The following is a 21,385-nucleotide window of genomic DNA, read 5'->3' on the forward strand; positions in this document are numbered from 1 at the left end:
CCAGCGGGGGCCGCCCCACCACGGGCGCGGCCTCCCGGGCGCGGGCGGCCCCGGAGCGGCGCGGGAGGAGCGCATGCCGAGCCGGCCGGGCCCCGCCGCGGTGAGTGCCCGGGCGCGCCGTGCCCCGCGCCGCCCGCGCCGTGCGGTCGCAGCTGGGGCGGGGCCGGCGCGGCGTCGGGGCCGGGCCGGGCGGTATGATCGGCACCGTGCTCTGCTACGTGCTGCTGCCGGCGGCGCGGCTCCTCCGGGCCCTGCGAGGTAACCCGGCTGCGGGCGGGCGGCGGCGGGGCCGGGGCGGGCAGCCGGAGGGGCGCGGTGTGCCCCGCCGTCCCTGTGCCGGCCCGGGGCGGTGCGGCCCGGCAGCGGGAACCAGGGCGGCCCGCCTGCCCCCAGCAGCCCTAGCCCCGGCGCTGGGCAGGACCTGGGGCAGCTGTGCCGGCCCGGAGCTGCTGACCCCGGGCGCCGCAGGGAGCCGGGTGTGTGTTTGTTTGCAAGGAACAGCTGCTGTGCTGCAGAGGCAGGTTGCGGTGTGCGCAGCGACTCCAGCTCCTGCCCCGGGCCTGCCCTGCAGCCTGGGGAACATCTCTGGAGATGGGCTGCTCGGAGATAGATCTGTGACCCCCCCGAAGGACCTGCTGTGACTCTTGCCTTGCGTGCATCGCTGTTTCACATAGTTTTATAGATCCGGCTGCTGCTTCACAGCCCCTGTTTGCTGCGCTGATGCAAGGCCACCTTTCTGCCTGAGCCTGTCCCTGGGCCTGTAGCAATGACGGGCACGCACTCTGTGGTCACAGTGAGCAGCTAACTCCCCTCAAATTCAGCTTCTACGGTGTAATAACAGGCTCCTGTAACAGCCGTGCCTGGCTAGTGGTGTGTGGAGACATTACCTTGGTGCACTGGTGTTTCTGACGTTCATGAACTTAATTACAAAACTTCAGAGAGGTGTATGGCTCTTAAAGCCCCATTTCTGACAGATACAGAAAACTTCGACACAGAAGTTAGTAAAAGTATACACAGATGTTGCTGACAGTATGTTACTGCTGTGGCTGACTGACTGTCACAGGGATACAGAGAAAAAAGTGATTTGTAGTCAACAGAAATTGCTAGTCAACAGTAGGGACTACTGTCTGTGCAGAATTCATAGTAAATTGTAAACGCCATCTTTTGTATAGATATAAGTGAAAAGAGTCGTCTTTTTCTACTTTACCCAGTGAATATTACTATGTTCAATTGTTACATTAAAAATAGTTTAAAATGTTTTTATTTTTTTGCCATATATTTCAGTCATCAGATGATCTGTAATTCTTACGAGGACTACTTCTATGCATATATCTCTCTAGTAAGGCATATGTTGCTGCTTCTGTGTCTTCATTTTTTATGTCTTAGTAGCAGAACAGTTTTTCTTGTACAACACATTCTTGTGATACATTGCAGTTAGCTGACTGATATTTTTTACTCCATGCCTGAAAAGATACTTACTCCAAGTAACGATCTACAAGACCTTGGCTTCTTAGCCCACGCACCTGATCTGCTAACTTCTACAGACTGTGCCTTTATATGCGTTGCTGAGAGTTGATAGTTTCTACAAGGCCTTTTAGCTTGGCTGATTCTGTGGTGCTGCATAAATTAGAATTGAATTCCCTAGATTGGTAAAGCCTTTGCTATCGTGCAGTTTCACTGACTTTGACTAACATAAGGAGACTTGGACTGTGGCTTAGCATTCTGGAGGAGGCAGGGGTAAGTTACTCAGATTGTAAGTATTTTTCTTCAGAGAAGTCATTTGAGTTGATACACTGAATGGTTGTATTGCTCAGAGCTACAGCAAATGTATTGGAAAAAGAAAAGAGTGAGTGAGAAAGGATTTCTGTCTGTCTTATGTTGATTTTGTTTTAAATGACAGATGGTTTCTTTACCTGTCAAAAGAATGTTCTTCTGGCGAAGAGCCCGTCCACCCAGATAGAAGGTGTCTTTGCTGCAACCAGAGGAAGATTGGTCTCAGAAGAGCAAGAAGCCCTTCTCCAGCAATGGTTGGAGGAAGGAGCAGGCAATTTCCCAGCCAATGAGAGTGTTCCAGCAGTGGGGAAAGTATCAGTTACACTCACTAGTGACTGGTTAGAAGGTTCAGAGCTATTGATGACTAGCCTCAGTGACCTGAACGTGTCTCCAGAAGTCACACCGTGTGCTGATCAGCAGCTCTCAGAGCTAAACACCTTGGCTTCTTCAGAACTGCCAGATCATGCAGTGGCTGAACTGGCAAGAGTACCAGCAGAGGAAACAATGACTGTAGCAGACAGTGCCCCTTGGGCAGCTGTGGTGCCACAGACGGATCAGCAGATAGCTGGCTGTGCTGGGATCAACACAGAAGTGCTGAATGATGACCCAGCTGTGCTGGCCTGGAGTTTAGCATGTGATACAGAGACAGTGCCAGCAGAACAACTCCCAGCCCGACCCATTCAGGATGCAGTACCATTTTGTCCTGTCCCAACAGAGGTCCCCTACCATGGTCAGTAATGGCTCTGAATCTAATGTTCAAATTGGGATTGGCATTCGTAGTGAATGTGGTCAGGCTATTGTGTTTGAACTTGGTGTCAGTAGGGCACTGATTGTCCCTGCAGAATTGACAGGATCTGCTAGTGAAAACTGTAAAGTGAGTTTTTGCTGAGGAGGGGCTGGTCACAGCCAGTGGTCTCTGTGCTGTTAGGCTGTCTGGTCTAAATATCACTATATGTTCCCTTCCCAGGAACTGTTCCCAAGTGCTGGCATTATAATCTAAAAAGCACCAAATAGTTGAGTGTGTGTTTTGGTGTGCTTGACTCTGGTCATGTGTTATGCCATCGCCAAGAACAAGTATTTAAAGGCATCCAGTATTTAAAGAACAAGTATTTAAAGGCATCCAGAAAGAGCACCTGAAAACCAGAGTGGGAGAGGGTTTGCTCAGAGGCTAGAATGGCCTAGCTTGGGGAATGAGAATGGCTGTTTTCTGGGTGCCGAGGGAACTAAAGTATCAGGAAGGTACTCAGCATGTAAAACTTTGCTTTTTGTCTCTTGCATGTAGAGATTTTATGGAGAGACTGGGAAGATCTTTCTGTCCAGCCGTGTGTCCTAGAGCAGGTCTCGAAAAACACAGCTCTCTTTGAATTCCGAGTCATGTCTTACAACATCCTTGCCCAGGACCTGGTGGAGCAGGGCCTTGATCTCTATGTACACTGTCATCCAGACATCCTGAACTGGAACTACCGCCTTCCAAACCTTTTGCAGGAGATCCAGCATTGGGATCCTGATGTGAGTATGGCTAAGCCCTTCCTACATCAGTGTCACCAGAATTTGAATTCCTTGTTTGATCTAGCAGTATTAAAAAAGAACAAAAGATGGGGGGAAGTCCTAGGAAGCTACTACCTGCTTGGTAACTGAACACTGATTGCCCTGAGAGGGTTTGAGGACTTCTGCAGACCTATTTTTTGGTGTCTGTCTTGCTTTGATTGTAGAAACTAGTCATACTTTGATGGCAGGGCTTAACTTCTGTAAGCATCAGAAGTAGAGGAAGAAGGACCAGGTTTCTAAGGCAGCGCAAGAGGGGAAGCCTGCATAGAAGAGGACTTCATGAATTTTTCTCTTCTTTGAGTCCTCTTTGTGGGATGAAGGATCTTTTGCTTCATCACTGGAAAACTAAGCTAATGTGACCCAGAAAGTTATTGCTCTTCATCTGGAAAGTACAGGAGAGAGTTGCGGTGATGACATTTCTGGGTGCAGGGTTGGTATGTGAGTGTACTTTTCTGTTTTCTTTCTTCCCCAAAACAAGGTAACTAGCAAATACTTGTAGAATAAGTGAGGTCTCTGCCTTCCTTCCAGGTTCTGTGTCTCCAGGAGGTGCAAGAGAACCATTATTGGGAACAACTGGAACCGACATTCAAGGAGATGGGTATGTCCTGCTTTTATGGTTCTGTACATCCAGCTCATGGAACTGGCCAAGCAGTGCTTCTTGCTTACTGTCTTCAAAGCACTTGGTTTCAAGAGACCTCTTCCTGTTTGCCAGGTGGCTGCTGGCCCTATGTCTGAACTGTCAGCTTAGACCTTTATCCTTTCTTTTGCAGTTGCTCTCCCTCAGAATTGAAAGATCAGAGTAACAAAGCTGAGAGCATCCTAGAAGGACAAGGAGAGAGAAAATACTGCCAGTGATTAATAATAAATAGTGATTACTGGAACAGAATTGGGTCTAATCCTGTACCCAAATGTAGTAGGAATCTTATCTACACAAATTTGCTGAACTCCCAGCTGATAGGGGTAGCCTGAGGTAGTGACTGGATAAACCTCTTAATAGATGATGATTTTGTTTCAGGCTTTGCATGCTTCTACAAACGGAGAACTGGGACGAAGACAGATGGATGTGCAGTGTGCTATAAGCACAGCAGGTTCCAGCTGATCAGCCTCAGCCCCATAGAATACTTCCGTCCTGGCCTGGATGTCCTCAATCGGGATAATGTGGGCTTGGTGCTGCTGCTACAGCCTGTGCTCTCAGAGGGCCTAGGTGTGAAGGCCATCAGTCCTTTGTGTGTGGCCAACACTCATGTATTGTTCAATCCTCGTCGAGGAGATATCAAACTGGCCCAGGTGGCCTTACTCTTGGCAGAAATTGACAAAATTGCAAGAACTGCTGAAGGCAGCTACTATCCTGTCATCTTTTGTGGAGACCTGAACTCTGTACCTGATTCTCCACTGTACAAATTCATCCGGAATGGTGAACTTTCCTACCATGGGATGCCAGCTTGGAAGGTAGTTGCCAACCAGAAGTGGGATTGGGTAGCTCTTCATTTCATATTGCTAGATAAATGCATGGCTGCATTCCTTCTTTTGGGAAAAATTAGTGTGAATACTGAATTCAGTTATTCAGCAGTCTTCCCCGATATCTCCAGCACTGCAGGGGAACGAAGTGGATAAATGTGTGCCTGTTGTTTCCATTACTGCTCTTTTGGTTTCTCTTGAGGCAGACATGTGATAACAGACCACTTAATTTCATGTCTTTGTTTTCCTTTGCTATGGAATTTTTGTGGCTACGTGACTGAAAGTGTAGAGGAGTGCAGCTCCACCAAGACTTACTGAAATTTTGTGTGGATGCTTGTTCTGAAAACAGTTTGAAATGGGCACCTATGCTAGAGTCTGTTGTGGTTCCCTCTTACTGTGTGTCTGCTATCAAATACACCCTCGGCTTGCAAGCTAACTCATCAGTTCAGTAAGATGCCTGTGAAGTATCATGTCAGGTGACTTTTAGCTATTTGTATCTATTCCCCACAGCTGAAGGTTTATCACACCTGTACCATGTTCTGAATAGCTTAGTTCATGCCTTTCTATCAGGGCATTCTCCTGTCTTGCTCTTTGCAAGTGTATATATGTCCATTGTCTATAGCTTGCAAAAGTTCTGCTCTGTTGCTGATGGTTCCTCTCTTTTTCTGGCCTCTTTGCAGGTGTCTGGTCAGGAAGACTTTTCCCAACAGTTGTATTCACGGAAGCTGCTGGCCCCACTGTGGCCGAGCTCACTGGGTGTAACAGACAACTGCCAGTATGTCACTCGGTGCCAGCCAAAGAAACCAGGTGAGCTCCAGTATGCACTAAGAACATGAGTTTGCTGAGGATGGGCAGTTTGTGGGCCTTGCTGTCATCTGAATAGCTTGGTCATGTGTTACATGAGCCACTGAGCAAAGATTCTCTTCTTCTATCCATTTCCTTGGTATATGAATTAAATACAATTTTCCCAGAATCTATTGCTGTAGCCCCGTTTCCGCCATTTTCTTGTCTAGTCAGGAGCTGAATTTTCCTGTACCAGTAACAATTGCTCTATGTATCTCTTTCCTATGCTGAAACTTAGGCTTTTGTGTAGTCGTAAACTATGTTCAGCTTTCATCTGCACTGCTAAGAAATCATTCCTAAGAGCCTAGTCTTCATCTTCTCTATCATGTCTATTCTCTACCATCCTTAGAGAGGATTAAAAAAACAGGAGCCCACACAAAATAGCTTTTGTTAAAATCTTGACTGTAGAACTTGTACTCAAACCAATCTTCAGAACTGTTTTTTTCTTTTTTGACAGACATTTCCTTGAGTTGTGAGCTAACTGATCTGCTTGAAAATCCCTTGAACTTGTGGTGTCTCGGAGGGGACATTCTAACTTTATACTGACCATGACTGTTGCATTAGCTAAAGGGATAGCAATAACTGTGCTCTGTTCTTCTTCATTTACACATCTGTTCTATTCTGCATTTAAGTTAGAGTGCTTGCTATTCTCATGGTATTAGAACATTTGGGCACAAAAGTTGCTCTCAAACAAAAGAGGTCTTAGAGGCCCAAAGGTCTAAAACTTCTGTAGGTGTTCCTTGTAGATGTGACTTGGCTGCTGTTATTTTTTCTTTTAACTTGTACTTTTCTCTGTAGGGAGACGTGAATACAGCCGTGACTTTCTGCTCCAGTTTCGTTTTTGTGATATTGCCTGTGAACGACCCCCGCAGCTGGTCCTCTTGGAAGGTGTGACAGATGCTAAACCAGGTATTAATGGGAGACTTTTCAGCTTGTGACTCTCCTAGTTTAATGGAACACCTCTCCTGTGAGGAGAGACTGAGAAAGTAAGGGTTTTTCAGACTGGAGAAAACTCCACTGAGGCCTCATTGTGGACTTCCAGTACTTAAAGGGAGCTTATTAAAAAGTAGGGACAGTGACCATTTACACAGGAATATAGTGATAGGACAAGGGGAAATGGTTTTAAACTTCTTAAAATTCTTTACTTAGAGGGTAGTAAGGCACTGGACCAGGGAAGTTGTGGATGCCACATCCCGGGAAAGTGTTCAAGGCCATGGGGCCATGGGACCCTGGGCAACGTGATACAGTGGTTGGTATCCTTGCCTGTGGGAGGGGAGGGATGGAACTAGAGGATCTTTAAGGTTCTTTCCAACCCAGACCCTTCTATAGTTGTATGATTTTATAATTTCAAGGAAAACGTAAGGTGGAGGTAATGCCTGGTGAGGAATGGGGAAGGCAGAAGGGTTCCTTCTTTGACTGTGTGATTAGATTCCATGAGAGTTCAGAGGTGTACAGTCTTACACACTGACCATGTTCCTTGAGATGCACTGAGATTCAACCTCTTTTTGAGGCTTTTTTTGTAAACTGAAACACATATATATATGTATTTCTCTTACTCTGCTTCAAGATTCTGGGTGGTAAAGAACAAACCTGAAGGCTGTCACACGATGGCCACAACATAGATGTCTCTGGATGGTACCCAGTAGACACTACCTCACCTATGGGCCTTGCAGCATGGCTGGTTCTGATTTCTATTTGTGTTCAGCCTTTCTAGACACTCTGAGTAAGCTGTGGGTTAAGGCAAGCAAACCTTGTTTGAGAGCAAAGGTTGAAGTACCCTAACTTTGATAATATTAAATCCTTTACGAACATGTCCTTAGTAGGACAGAATATGACTTCTCCATTTTTTGCACTGATCTGCTCAAAGGACCTTCCTGTTAGTCTTACAGCTAGTGTTTCCTTTGGATATTTTTCTTTAAGATGGTTGTGACTGGTAGCTATCTACTCTTCTTGGGCAAAAAGATTCATTTGGTCTCGGGACAAGCTTCTCAGATTTGGGATGGGCAGCCTGTTCTGGGATCTATGTAGGTCTGGCTGGAATCTCTTTGCTCCTTCGCAGACCGCCCTGCACACTGGCCCAAGCCTGCTGCCCTGGTGAAATATCCTGATCCCCAGCCATTCATCCCAAGGTAATTTGGTGTACGTTCAATGGCCCCTCTCTGGAGGGAAAGACTGAAATAAACATGAAAGTGGAAGAGAGTAGAGAGGGCTATCTGGAAGAGCTAGATCCTTCCAGGATTGTCTCAGCAGCTGGGCACTGCTCTGTCAGTATTGTGTTGGTGAGGTCAAGAATGAAGAGCATAGACAGGACTGGGTATTGAAGACAAAGGAAGTGCATAGTCTGCTTTGCTTTCGTGTAAGTGAAGTGAATAGTTCTGAAATGCTTTCTTTTATGTATTCAGAAAGCAGAAATAGTTGGGACAGTTGCATCAGCAAGAGAACATTCAGCTGTGACTGCAATATTGAAAAGGCATAATTCTCTTTCCTTCCTTGGTAAATGGTGACTGTTTGTGTGCAGGTGTTCAGGTGTTATCCAGCATAGCCTGAACCTGACCTCTGTCTACAGCCACTTCCTGCCACAGAGGGGACGCCCGGAGGTCACAACTATGCCCATGGGACTTGGAGCCACTGTTGACTACATTTTCTACTCAGCAGAGCCTGTGGAGAACAGGGCAGGTGAGTGTGGCAGTGCAGGACTTATCCCTGTGACATTGGAAGAGGACTGTGAGACAGCCCAGATGGCAGTGCATGCTGTCAAGCTGGAGTGAATCTACAGGGTGTGTCTTTGACTGAAATGATGCACAAGGTGGAGGGAACATTTGCTTATGAATTATGAGAAGACACTTTGCTGTGAAAAGAATGAAGCTGCTTAGGTTCATGTAGACTTTTGAGAAAGCTCAATCACAATGGATTCTTTTCTTCTGTCTAAGTATCTTACTTGTGCTCCTGATAACAGGCAGTGCTGTGTCCTAAGTTCAAGGCTTGAACTTCTGATCTGTTTGAGACCACATGCTGGCCTTGGAACATACATGGTGGCTCTGGTTGCCTTACAATGGCATCTCCTCTCTGCTACCTGAAACAGGAGTTATGTTGATGAAAGACTGCAAAATGCATCCAAGAACTGTCTCTGAGCTGTTTTGGGTCATGTCAGAATCAACTCTGGGGAACAGGTTATGAATGCAGAGATGAATTCCTCGTTGGGGGAGGATCTGAAGCTATGATACAGTAAGGAACTTCTCATGTAAGCAACTACCCAGTGAATTCAGTATATTCTGCTTCCCATGCCTGCAAGTATGTGAAACCATGAACAGCAGTATTGTGGGATGCTCACTGCTTTCACTCCTAGGCTCAAAGGTGCATGCAGTGTTTGTGCAGGCTGTCTTCAGTTGTCAGGGATGAATTGACAAACATCCCTCTGGGAGTGTATAGAGTTAATCTACTGCAGGAGTCTCTGGCTGATGTTTCTTTCCATTTTCTTTGTCAGGCCGCAGGATGTACAAAGATGGAGCCCTGAAGCTGCTTGGCCGCCTTTCCCTTCTCTCTGAAGATGTCCTGTTGATGGCAAATGGCTTACCAAATCCTTTTTGTTCATCTGATCATCTCTGCCTGCTGGCTAGCTTTGGCCTGGAGATTTCCAGCCTCAGAAAGAGTTAGTGTTGGTTCTCTTTCCCTAAAGAAAAGTTGTTCCAATACAGCAGTTGACGCTCTGGATTGCACAACCTGCTTGCAAGAAAACCCTTTTTGTCATACGCTAAGTCTCTCTCCTCTCACACCCTCACTAAAAGCAGGGATAGGGAGTTGGAGTGCTTTTTGTATTGGTATTTTCTGGATCTCTGCAAACCTGGGTTGTGTTCCAAGTGCGCTTCAAGTTGTATTCAGGCATTACCATCTCTTAAAAGGGTCTTTGTTCCACTGTTTTCTTTAGCAGGTGTTTTTGAGCTGTGGGAACCAACATAACTGCCATATTTATTTGTCCCTGTGTGAGATCCATGAGCTGGAAAAGAGAGCGGCTGTGCCATCTACTTCTGGTTAGTTAATTGCTACCAAGGAGCATGAGATGTATACACCAATGTTCTTTCGCACCAAAAAAATAGTTATTTTAATTTCTCAGTGATAGTTTAGGAAGAATGGTCCTTTCAGGGCTAGTTGTTGTGTTGTCTTTTAGAATGTTGGATCTGCTAACTGCTTAGAAATGTCTTTTACTTAATAAGGACCGTCTTGCTGACAGAAGGGTTTGTGTGGTGTAACAGTTTCTACAAGAAACTACTTGCTGTGACTAATGGTTCAGGGAATGGGATTGCCAGGAATTGAGCCAGGTGTTCTACAGAGCCACCCACAGCAGCTCTAGAACTGCAGCAAAAGGCTTAGAGGCCTTGGGGAAGGTTCCCTTCCTTTCTGTAGCAGTGTCAGAATCGCACCTAGTTTGGCAGTCATAAGAAAAATGTATAGGATCCTCCCAGTGAATATCCAGTGAAAAAAACCCCATGCTGTAAGGCATGACAACCCCAGAAGGCTAACTCTGGAGGTCCCAAAAGAATCATGAACATGGGAGGCATGTGAGAGGCAGCACAGCTGTCAGATGGAAGAGCTGATACTTGTTGCTTGCCTCTGTGCACTCCCTATTCCATTCAGCCAGGTGTCAATAGCCAACGTGCAGCATCCACCTGTGCCAGACTGAAGTTCATGCTGCCTCCTTCCTCTGGCCCCAGCCATATTTCGGTAGGTAGATCTCTTAGGACTGACTTCTGTCTCTTGACAGGCATTGGGAGGAAGGGTAAGGCTCTGTAACTTGGACCCAGATTGTCAGTTGCGTGGATCTCTGTGTACCTTTGGTGTCCTGTCTGTGTGCTTTTGTCAGCAGTGGCTTGGCCAGTAGAAAAGCAGTAGAACTGTACCTGTTCCTAGAGGGAAATTCCCCAGTTCAGCCTGACATTTGGTGCTCAGTTTTTCTCTAAGAGATGAGACCTATACTGGCAGAAACGTTATCAATCTTCTTCAGTCATTCACAAACAAGGCAGGAAATCTGGTCCCATTTCATTTTTTTATGGGAAGGTATGAGGAGACTTGAAATACTGTACTTTCTTTCTGGTCTATATTGAAGGACTTTCATGTTTTAAATGTTACTTTCTTTATTGAAAAATAAAACATTTCTAATCTAAGCCAAAACCACAAACTAATGGCAGCACCTTGTACTTCTGGAAGCTGAACCCTCTGAAGACTTGCTTAACAAGGTTTTGCTGGCTGGGATGTGAAAGAGAAGAGGAAAAATGAGCTACACAAGATAGCAGCAATAATGAGGGTTGAGGAGGGAAGAAGTGAGCCTTGCTATTGTCTCCTAGCACATCCCCAACTCCCAGAGGTGGAGAGATAGTTTCTTTGTCTTGCCAAAAAACCTCCCAAACCCCCAAAAATTTGCATTCAGGAACCCTTTCTCTGCTCCCAAAGAAAGAAAGTACTGCTGATCTTTTACAGATCGCTTCTGTAAACTGCAAAAACAAGGGTGGAGTGTGGGGATTGTTTTCTGTGCCCTTATAAGCATGTAAGGACTGCGTATTTCCGTCTTGCTCCTGCCAGATGGCGCAGTATTTGTCTGGTTATGTGTCAATGGCTTTTGCTACCCAGTTGGGAGTTCTGTAAGTGGACAGCAGTCTTGGGGGTGAATAATTTTGCAGCTTTGTTTGCCCTTAGTTTGACAAGTAATAGTTCTGGCCTGGCACTGGTACATGGGGAGGGATGCAGAACTGTGCATTTCTGTGGCTGTTTATCTGACAGTTTCACTAATTTCTGCAACTACTCTTACTCTTGATTTTGTCAGTGGTTGTATTTGTAAAGGGAGGGAAGGAAAGGGTGAACTGAGAGCTTTATTTTCTGCCAAGCTCGAAAAGAGGCTGCCAGAAGGCAGCCTGGTTGCAGATGACTCCCACCTGCTGTTAACATTGTAATAAGAAGCTTGGAAAACACGCAAGATTTAAAAACAACCAACCAAAAGCAAAACAAAAAACGCTGTGACACATGGTATTGGCACTTACAAATTTAGCTGCCTGCTTCCATTTTGATTGCTGGCTAGGTCTGATGGTCAGTTGATGAGGGGTGTGTGGGTGTGTGTGTGTAAAAGCTGCCTGCCCCACCTATTGAGACCCATACGGTGTGCACAGTGCATGTGCACAGTGCACCGTCAGAGGAACTGGTTGCCCCTGCATAGGCCGAAGCTGCCTGCCAATCCTGTAATATAATTCAGGCAGAGGAGCTGTGTTCCAACATCACAAGTGTTCTCCATTTTATTTAAACCAAAGACTTTTGGGAAACTTGCGTGAAGGCATCTCAGGGAGGCTGTAAGCTTCCAGCTATATTTTGCTGGAAAATCCAATGTTGCATAGGTCAAGCTAATGCTTCCTCTTTCTGTGCATGAAATAATATGGTATGCACTTGGAGTGGTTAAGTTGAACGCTGGACACAGAGTCATGTGCTGAGAAACTCCAGGACAATGCCCGCAAGTCCCCTTATTCTTCTCTCTGAAGGTTATAAAGCTCCCAGAGGGACTTGCAGCTCCCAGAGCCCTGGCTTCCATGTGCTTCCCTGGGCTCTCATAGGTGAAATTATTGCAGAAATACAGGACCAGACACAAAGGCAGAGTTGAGGTCTCGATGGCTGTTTCTTTTGACCGATGACACTGAAGCTCTAGTATAGGCCCCTATAGAGTTAGCCTGTTCCAGGAAACAAAACCCCCTGTGTTCCAGGCAATTTGGAGTTAATAGCAAATCGATCTGAAGACCTGTGAATGCCTCTGTGGGGGGCTAGAGGAGAAGTTTGGAGGGTGTGGTGGGTGGAAGATTCCTAACTCTAACATATCAGCTGCTATATAGTTGTTGGGAGAAAATGATGTTTTGTGATGCTTTAAGAATAAAACCCAGTAATTTAATCAGAGCCTGTGGTAATAAGCATTGTGACATATGTACCTGAGGTTCCAGATGTAAATCTTAACAGTTTCTGGACCTAAGTGCATGACTAGTTGTCATTAACACAGGTTTCTGATGAATTGCAGAGGGGTCTGTAAATCGTTAGGGAAGAAGAAAAACAGGAATATCTGCAGTGCTCTGAAAGGAAAGGTGTCATAGAGGTAGTTACCAGTTACATCATAGTAGTAAGGTAGAGCTGAGAGAAACTGGTACTTGGGGGAAGTGATGCCAGAGACCACTGGCTATGTGTACGTCCCCTGTTAGCAGTCTTCTAAGCCACAGGAGCATGCAGCTGTAGAGGTAAACACATCTGACAAAGGATCTTAGCTAGTTCTTTGCATAGTTTGCACCACAGCTGCTGGGCTCTATTTAGTTATGCTATCTAGATAGAAATTGGAATACCTTCGTTTTCTCAGAGTTTTAAGTTCATAGTTTCAGGAGGTTGCCCCTCATAATCAGTTTTCCCAATTACATGGGATAGGAGGAGTGGTAAACAATAGAATTGCTCTAGCTTCTTTCCTTTCCTTAATAAATGAAACTTGGCTGCTGTTTGAAGTCTTCTTTCTCCATGCCTTTTCCTTAAGAAGATATCTCTCCAGCAGCTGTTTTCCCGTGACTGCCATATCTAGTTAACTTTCTGTCTTACTGGTGTTTATTTTTTGATGCAGCTGTATTTTTTCAGTTGAAAGCTACAGGTAGAATTCTTTAGGGCTAAGTCTTACTATATACTCAACATTTAAATAGGGTCAAGACATAAGATAGTGGGTTCCCTCACCCCTGAACAGTTAAGTGGGAGGGGTGGGAGCTCTGAAATGAACACTTAGATGGGAATAACTCTTGTTCTCTTAAACAAAAATGAGTTTCAGATTTATTGTTAGTGCTCTGTATCCCACCTGCTTTGTGAAGACAGAACTCTGAAATACACTTCAGCTTAGTTCCTCTTCTCTGAGGAGTCTCTCAGAGGTCTCAAGAACAAGTTCAGCATTTCAGAAAGAATCTCTTAAAAGAGTGGATCAAGGTATGTGTCCTGCTCCTAATGATGTTTGTGTGGTCTTGGCAGACAGTCTTCAAAGCAGGGCGTTTCTACACAGCAAAGTCTCCTCCCGTTGCCACCACCTCAGTAATGAACGTGTACTGGATGTACAGTTCAGAAATTTGCAGACACATCCATGGTGCATCCAAATGCAGATGAAGCCTTTTGATGCTTACCTAAAGACAGGGGTGGGGTGAGGGGTGCACACAAGCATCAGTGGGATACCATATCCTTTCAGGAGGCTTCCTGTTGTGCAGGTTAATTGAATTGCTGGCTGTGACCTGCTCCTTACCAGACTGAAGCTGCCTGGCCTGTAGTGCTTCTCATAGCACTGTCATGCTGAAATGCACAAGCTGCAGTGAATGTCCTGTACTGTGTTTCAAAGTATGATACAGAATTTCTGTTGAGAACTCACCTGCTATAACCATAACCAAGATGACAGATTTAACAGCTGGCATGCCTCAAGTGCCTTCCTTTTGTCAGCTGTACAAGTTTGGCTTCTCCTGTCAAGGTTGTCCTCCAACTTCGATTGAAAATGTCATTCTAGTCTTGAAGCTCTTTCTCCCTTTATTTATTTTAAAATTTATTTATTTTCTTTCAGATTTAGACTATATTCTTGTGCTCCAGGGGAATAGGAATGCTGTACAGTAGAGCTGGGAAATGTTCTGTAACTTTGGTTAGAGAAACACAGCGGCTTTCAAAGTGCTGATCTGGCAAATGGGAGAAGGACTAGTCTAGATGCTGGTGTGTGCTACAAGAGAAGGTGTATTGTTCCATGCCATCTTTCATTTATACACACAAAACCCCCTTCGCTTCAAGCCTTAGCAATGTTATTTAGTTTTTTTAGTCTTTTCTTTATGGATGCAAAGTCTTCTACTTACATTTATTCTACTTCTATTTGTTCAGTTTTTGGTCAGTTTCAGGAACTGCTCTTGAACTGGGGGTAGATGGATGCAGTAGTTATTCTATAGCTACTCCTTTCCTCCCTTCCTCCCCTAGAATGAGGTTAGACATAGAATGACAGTCACTCTCTGCCAAAATAAAAATGTCATCTAGGAAAGGCAGTTCAGCTGAGTTAACTGAATTCTATCATGGCCTACTATCCCCAGGATGTCATATGCCTTTGCCTGCCGTCTCTGTGTGAATGGTGCTCTTAAGGCTCAGTCTGACTCTCCCATTAATTTCTATATGCTTTTACAAATGTGAGAGCCTTAAGTTTTGCAGTTTTGGGCCTCAGTGTAAAACTGACTGGGTTTTGTTTTTCCTCATGTTTTTAAAATTTCCGCTTCAACCAATTGCTTATCCTTTCTACAATAAAGTTTTTCCACCTAAGGTCCAAGTAGCATAAGCTTTGACTTAAAAACCTAGAACTGCATAACAATCAGTAGAAGGGGGAAAGCCTGATCTAAAAGGGAGCAAAAAGTCTGTGGCCACATCTCTGTTTTGCTGTTCTCATTTTGCTGTCAATCAGCCTGACCTATACATCTATAGGGGGTATAGGAGTTACCTGATTTTTAGCAAAATTTTTAAGATGTGGAACAGAGGGTATTTTTGAACCAGCATCTGAAGCAGAGGTTTAGTGCAGTGCAAGTACCTTCCCTCAAGGCAGAAGCTGTTCATATCATTAACTTGGTTAAGAGGGACTATTGCATGTGCCTTTCTCTTTGGAGTAGCAGGTTAGGAAATGCTTTTTCCTTTCCTCTACACACTGTAGGCTTGCCTACATCCTGGCCCTAGTCCCAGCTATTACTCATTTCCCAAGAGAGAAGGGGTATGTTATGCCTGCAAGATGATAGCCTGAATAAAGTTGGACCTCCTTGCTGGGGATCCTTGCACTGAATCTTGCAGCTGACTGTCCTTTATTAACCCAGCATTTGTCTTGAGAAGTCCTGGTGAGGTCATTAGTCTGGAAGGTCACGAAACACAGACCTTGAGTAGAACTGCTTTTCAGGCCAGGAAAGGAAACTGAATTGTATATTGAAGAGTTGAGCAGTGCAAGCAGAGGGTTTGTATTAACCCTTATGCTGGAAGACTGAAATTCCTGTTGCTGCCCACACTGATTTTTTTTCCGTCCATCCAGACAGCAATGCAGGAGGAAAACATGGGTTCTAGCCTTTGTCAAACAGCCACATATATACTTACTCTCTGGCAGCTGCCTCTGTGTGCACAGACATCCTCACGTGTTCAGATGATTCAAGGAGAATGTGGGTGTTTCCATGTCCATAGTGTAGCAAGTACAGGGCATGTTTACATAATCTGCCTAGTGTCATCACTGAAGGCTGTCCCTTTGACTTCTTAGCTGACTTATAATGGGAAAATTTAAATCAGAAAGAAGGACAGTACAGACAACTTGTTTTCTCTGCACAAGCTGAGAGCAGTACAGAGGGAATTTTATTGTCTAAGTGTCAAAGGAAGCAGGAAGAAGTATCAACATGAGGGCCATGGGAAGTGCAGTAGGAACTAATCTAAATAAAAATTCTGTGTTGGCTACATAAGAACACAGAACCACACTGATTAATTACAAAAAGACACACATGATACTGTTCTTAAAGAAAGAAAATTTCCATTTCTTAGTTCTGAGCAGTACCAGTGGTAAAGATGTAAATGGTTTTGGAGCACCCTATCAGTGCTAGAGTAGAATACTGATGTGCAGGGAAGGGGACCATGCTGGTCCCACTAGCACCAGCTCAACCCCGACCTGGAGGGAAACTCTGCTCTGCAGAGATTAGGGGGGATTCAGTAACCTTCTGGGCCTAGGCTGAGTTGCTCTTGAGCAGAGGTACAGGGCACCACTGAAGGAGCGTGGTTGTGATACAAGTAAACACCTGCTTAGAAAACAGACAAAAATATTAAATTCCCTAAGGAGTTCAGCTTGGCTGTAGAGGGGCCATCTCCACTTTGCTCTGGGAGAGCAAACATCAAGCCAGAATAGCACTTGCTTTGTTAAGTAAGACTATAAATCCATAATGCAGGTATTAATGTCATCAGGACAACAGCACAAGGCCACCGGAGTATGTGGTGTTATTTCAGCCAGTCTTGCACACACAGTACACATGGGACGTGGGACAGCTCCCGCCTACATCTTGTGTCTGATCATCAGGACTTAAAAATACTTCACTCAGAAGAATCAAGTGACTGAAGCAACCACCTGAAGTGATTAACCATAGCCACCAGAATAAGGTCAAGCCAATCTAATCCAGACTCTTGCCCTTTGGCAACAGGAGCATTCTTCTGCTCATTATAGTTTCTTAAACTATGAAATTTTAAGGACAGCCATGTTTCAATCTATACAACACCACATACGAGCCTACCTTAATGGCAGGCACCTGATTAAGGCTTTCACCTGAAATACTTTAAAAAAAATCATGTTCAGCAGATCTGACAACAGCAATACAGCTACTTCATGAACAGAAACTACGTTTCAACCAGTTATGAAGTAATTTTTCTCTGTAGACTCACAGAGTGGCACACAGGTAAAACTCACAACTGAAAGAAAACCACTCCCAGCTAACACACTTGCTAACACCTTAATTTCCTAGACTCCTGTAGCTTGTATCAGCATTAAAAAAAGGCTAGTGTGTCACAGACTGATGGACACCCAACACCCCTCTTTAATATAAAAAGAGGATGTCAGTGACACTGTAGCAGGAAGTTTTGCTCACTAATCCATCTGTCCATTAAAAGAAATTGCAGTTGGCCAGGTACCAAGGTACTAAGGACTTGTCCTCATGAAAGTGAAAAGAGGAACTCCTATTTCAAGGTGTGTATTACATTCAAAATAGTTTTGCAAGTAATAGGTAATTAGTAAGTAATTAATAAGTAATTCAGCATTTGTTGAAGTCTTTCAAAGTTCACCTAGACTTTACATACAGTGTAGAGTGTCTATCCATTCCATAGTGTATGGACACAGTTCCCTTCCACAGAATTCAAAGGACTTGTACTGCAGAACAGACATCAGGTGAGACCTACTGAACAGTGAAATCTACACCACAGAGCTACATGAACAACCCTATCAATATTAAACATTAAATAATTAATGGACATCTCCAGATTCATCTTTCTTGTTCTGCAGGCACTAAGGAATATGAGTTACAATCTAGTTCCTTATTTTCATTCCTTCTTTATAGCCCTAAAGAGTGCAGGAGTGAAAAAGACTCTCATTGCCAGCCTTTTTTATCTTATGGTTAACAGCAGACAGACCAGAAGCCAGAGTAAGTGGATGAGGGAGGAAGGATGTGGAAGAGATAAAGTTAGCCTTGCATTTTACCCTCAGGTTTCTTATAGCATAAAGCTGGATTGCACTAATCCTCTCTGTCATGGAAGGATGCTGTCTTGTGAGGAAAAAAAGCAAAGCTTTGTATTGAAGTGATTCATCTTGTTACAAAGATGGGGGGAGAAAGAACAGGAAGGGTATAGTCCTTTTCCAGTTTCTTGCACCATCTGCTAAACTGCAGATACAGAAACAGTAAAGAGCAGAAATTCTTAACATAAGAGAAACACAGCAAAAGGCTTGAAATAGTAACCCCAGAAGAGGGCACTTGTCTGCTCCAACATCCATCTTGAGAACTTACCAACATTGGATACATGCACAGAACTGAAGGTCTTCCAACATATATAATGCTGCAATTAAATCTTCAGAGAGGATGTTCTTGACTGGCTGCAGCTGATGATTTAAGAGACCTTGAACTTTACCTGTCATTCATTTCTTAAACATGCACTTCCTTTAGTTTTCTAAGCTATTGGCCTCAGTTACATCCTGCAGGAAAGCGTTTCATTAAAAAGTCAAAGCACTTTGTTTTAAGCCATTCTGCCTTGGTGATCTAACACTTCTGAGCATCCCTGTTGCCCTGCTCAAGAAAGCATTAACTTGCAGCTGACCCTTCACTTGCCCCATCAGTTTTGAATTCTTCCACCCCCAACACATTTCCACTCCTTTCCATCTAATAAGGCTCCAGTCTGTCCAGCTATTGAATGTTCTCTGTATGAAGCTGCTAATTATTTTCAAGAGCTTTCCAATTATTCTGAATTAACTAACCAAAGTCCTGGTGAGGGTGCATCCTAGTAATCTAAATTTTTTTTATCCTGTATTCCATCCACTTTAATAAAACCTGACATTGTTTCCCTTGCTGACTGCTGCTTGTATTTATCACATGATTCACAGTGACATCTGAACTTTCAGTCCTCTGCATTGCAAACATTATGCAAAAGAGGTTTTCTAGTGGCCCATATTAGTTACAGGTAATTGTGGTACCTTTACAGCTAACATCATTGTTAGCATCCAGACACTAAATATGTTAATTTGCAGCCACACAAAAGTGATCAGAGGACACACTCAAAGCGGTGCTTGGCTTGCTACTGGCTGTTAACATCAATTGTTGCATGTAGATGGAGTGTAAGGGAGGGGACAGGTGCTGCAGTGCACTATACTCTTCTGGATTAACCTTCTCTAGGCTCAGCAGCAGGTTCTGCCACTTTCTTATGGATCGTTCTGCCTGTGCAACCTAACAGAAAAGTACAAAGACAGCTGGAAGAAGGACAGACTGCAGTAGTTATACCTTGCAAGTTACATCAGAGTTGAGGATGTACAATTACAAACCTGTAAGGCTTGAGTTAAATCGCTTGTGGGTGGTGCTTCAAGGATTAACACTGCTTTACCTAGACAGAAGAGCTGATTTGTTTGGGGTTAAGAACCCATTCTCTGCACCAAAATAGCTCTGCTTATCATAAGGTTGCAGCACAGCAATATTGCAACAAAAAAAAAGCTGGTAGTTAAGCTCCATCATGTTTCTAGCAAGTTCACAGGAAAGAATAAGCCAGTTCTAACAAAATTAAATACATTGTATTTCAGAAAGTTTAGCTCCTTGTCAGTGCTGTAGTAAAACAAGACTTTCTCTCAAAGATACTCCCTCTATCAAGCTCTGTTTTTCCATCCCCTAGATCCATTAATCCAAATCACTTCAAGACAATGCTGTTCTGACTTCTGGAAACCCCACTGTTCCCAGGCCCTAGGCCTCAAAAAGGGGTCTGATAACACTCCAGATTTCTGACAAGCATTACACTGCTTAATCAGTAGTACAACACGCCCTGAAAAGAAGTGCAGAAACAGCCAAGGCTGTAAGTGGCAGCAAGGCCCAGCCCAGTCTTTTGGGCAAGGTTAGAGTAAGTGGTCCTCTTATATCTTGCAGTTACCTGAAGACTCAGAACATAAGCACAGCTCTGGCACTGGAGTGGGGATCTGCCTTCAGAAGGCTTCAGGCTGAGCTGTCAGGAAAGCAGCTGCAATTTCCTCAAGCAGGGCTCCTCACAAACAGGTGTGTGTAACTCTAGCACTAAGACTACAGGAAGGAAGGAGCAAGACTCTTGTGGAAAGGAAAAAATGCTTGTAAAACCTGTTCACATCACGGCATCCTTCTTTAACTATTTAATCTTCAAACTCATATCTCAGTGACTGAAGTGCCTTCCACACACTTTCACAGTAGCAGACACTAGAAGTTTAAATAGAAGGCTGATGAAGAGATGACTCAAAGTTTGGGTTCCCACCAGCCCCTGCCTGCCTCATCTCCACTGCTGGGACAATGGAGTTCTCTCTGCCTGTTTTCATATGGCAATGGCATAGGCATATCCTGACCCACTCAACCACAAAAGGACTTACAGCAACAGTTCACCAGCATTGCAGCAGGCAAAGAGGTTCATCCTTCCACTGTGTACCCCCTCAGAGACAACGAAATGCTTTGAAATAGGCAGGACTTAACATACAAGATGCATTTTTTCTGGATAAGATGACTTAGTATGATCAATAAATCAGGCTGAGAAAATATCAGACCTGTCTCTGACGAGAGCAATAATAAAAAAAAGTATTCATAATGACAAAACCCGGAGTTTTTGCACAAGATTTGGGGGCAATCCCATTCCAACATCACTTCTTCCTCAGCCCTGCAGGCCTTGCATGGGTTGAAGGCTTCTGAGCACACAGGGAAGAAGTACTGTTGACAAAATGCTTCATCAACTTGCTGTCAAGGCAAAAAAGTTGATAGCAAGTCTGTTGACCCCACTCACTTCATATTCTTCCTGAAGCAAATTCCCACCAACATACAGAAATTTTTCTCTTTTTTTTTACCCTTTTTTAAAAAAAATAGTTCATGAATTAAGATGGATACCTCTCCCAGAAATAGGCAGGTGAATCCTCTGGGACCCATGGGATCCAGCTCTGGGACTGGCCCACTAGTAAGTACCTGGGAAAAGCAGCACTCTCTTTTGCTCCCATTCCCCTGTTCCCTTTGTCAGAATCACTACAGGTGGATCCAGGTCCTAACTGTGGCCAGGAAGAAGTCCACGGAGCCAGGCGTACAAGGCACAGCTCTCTTCACACCCGGATCTGGTACCCATTGAGATCTGGCATGGCTTTGGAATCAGCAGGCTTCTTCTCACCAGATGGCCTGTGAGCAAAGAGGGCAACAACTCTTCAGAAACCATTCTCAGTCAGGAGGTGCTACACATGGAGATGGCAGCACAGGAAAAGGTACAGGAAAACTTCAGACTGGTCCTGCACTACTCAGGGCAAGATTTTCTGCAACCTCTGTAATTCTCCCAACAATCTCAACAAAAGGGAAGGCAAGTTAGGAAGAGTAGGAAGTCCACTCTGGAACCCAGACTACTTTCAGGAAAAGAATCTTATTGACAGCAGTGTAATTTTTGGAATCTCTCTGAGGCACAGGTCTGTGAGACACCAGAGCTCAGACCCATGTGTAAGGTTAAATGTCAGCTACCAAAATCA

General features: G+C 44.5%; 2 protein-coding genes across 3 annotated transcripts in view; one reads left to right on the forward strand and one right to left on the reverse strand.

The window, feature by feature from the left end:
- ANGEL1 (angel homolog 1) lies at positions 1 to 18,733 on the forward strand. Of its 2 annotated transcripts, none has more exons than XM_071557784.1 (10): positions 1 to 100; positions 1,901 to 2,503; positions 3,056 to 3,282; positions 3,850 to 3,919; positions 4,337 to 4,770; positions 5,460 to 5,586; positions 6,421 to 6,531; positions 7,682 to 7,751; positions 8,141 to 8,298; positions 9,107 to 18,733. In XM_071557784.1, the coding sequence occupies exons 2-10, from the start codon at positions 2,134 to 2,136 to the stop codon at positions 9,274 to 9,276; spliced, it is 1,737 nt and encodes a 578-aa protein (XP_071413885.1). In that variant the 5' UTR covers positions 1 to 100; positions 1,901 to 2,133; the 3' UTR covers positions 9,277 to 18,733. The 2 variants fall into 2 exon arrangements, with proteins under 2 accessions (XP_071413885.1, XP_071413884.1); XM_071557783.1 differs by lacking the exon at positions 1 to 100 and adding an exon at positions 128 to 258.
- VASH1 (vasohibin 1) overlaps positions 15,962 to 21,385 on the reverse strand; it is a 15,137-nt gene continuing 9,713 nt past the window's right edge. The window contains exon 7 of the mRNA XM_071557785.1: positions 15,962 to 21,047. Within this exon, the coding sequence (XP_071413886.1) occupies positions 20,975 to 21,047 (73 nt within the window). The 3' untranslated portion in view covers positions 15,962 to 20,974. The remainder of the gene's footprint in view (positions 21,048 to 21,385) is intronic.

This window comes from Pithys albifrons, chromosome 6, assembly GCF_047495875.1.
Source record: "Pithys albifrons albifrons isolate INPA30051 chromosome 6, PitAlb_v1, whole genome shotgun sequence".
NCBI lineage: Eukaryota > Metazoa > Chordata > Aves > Passeriformes > Thamnophilidae > Pithys > Pithys albifrons.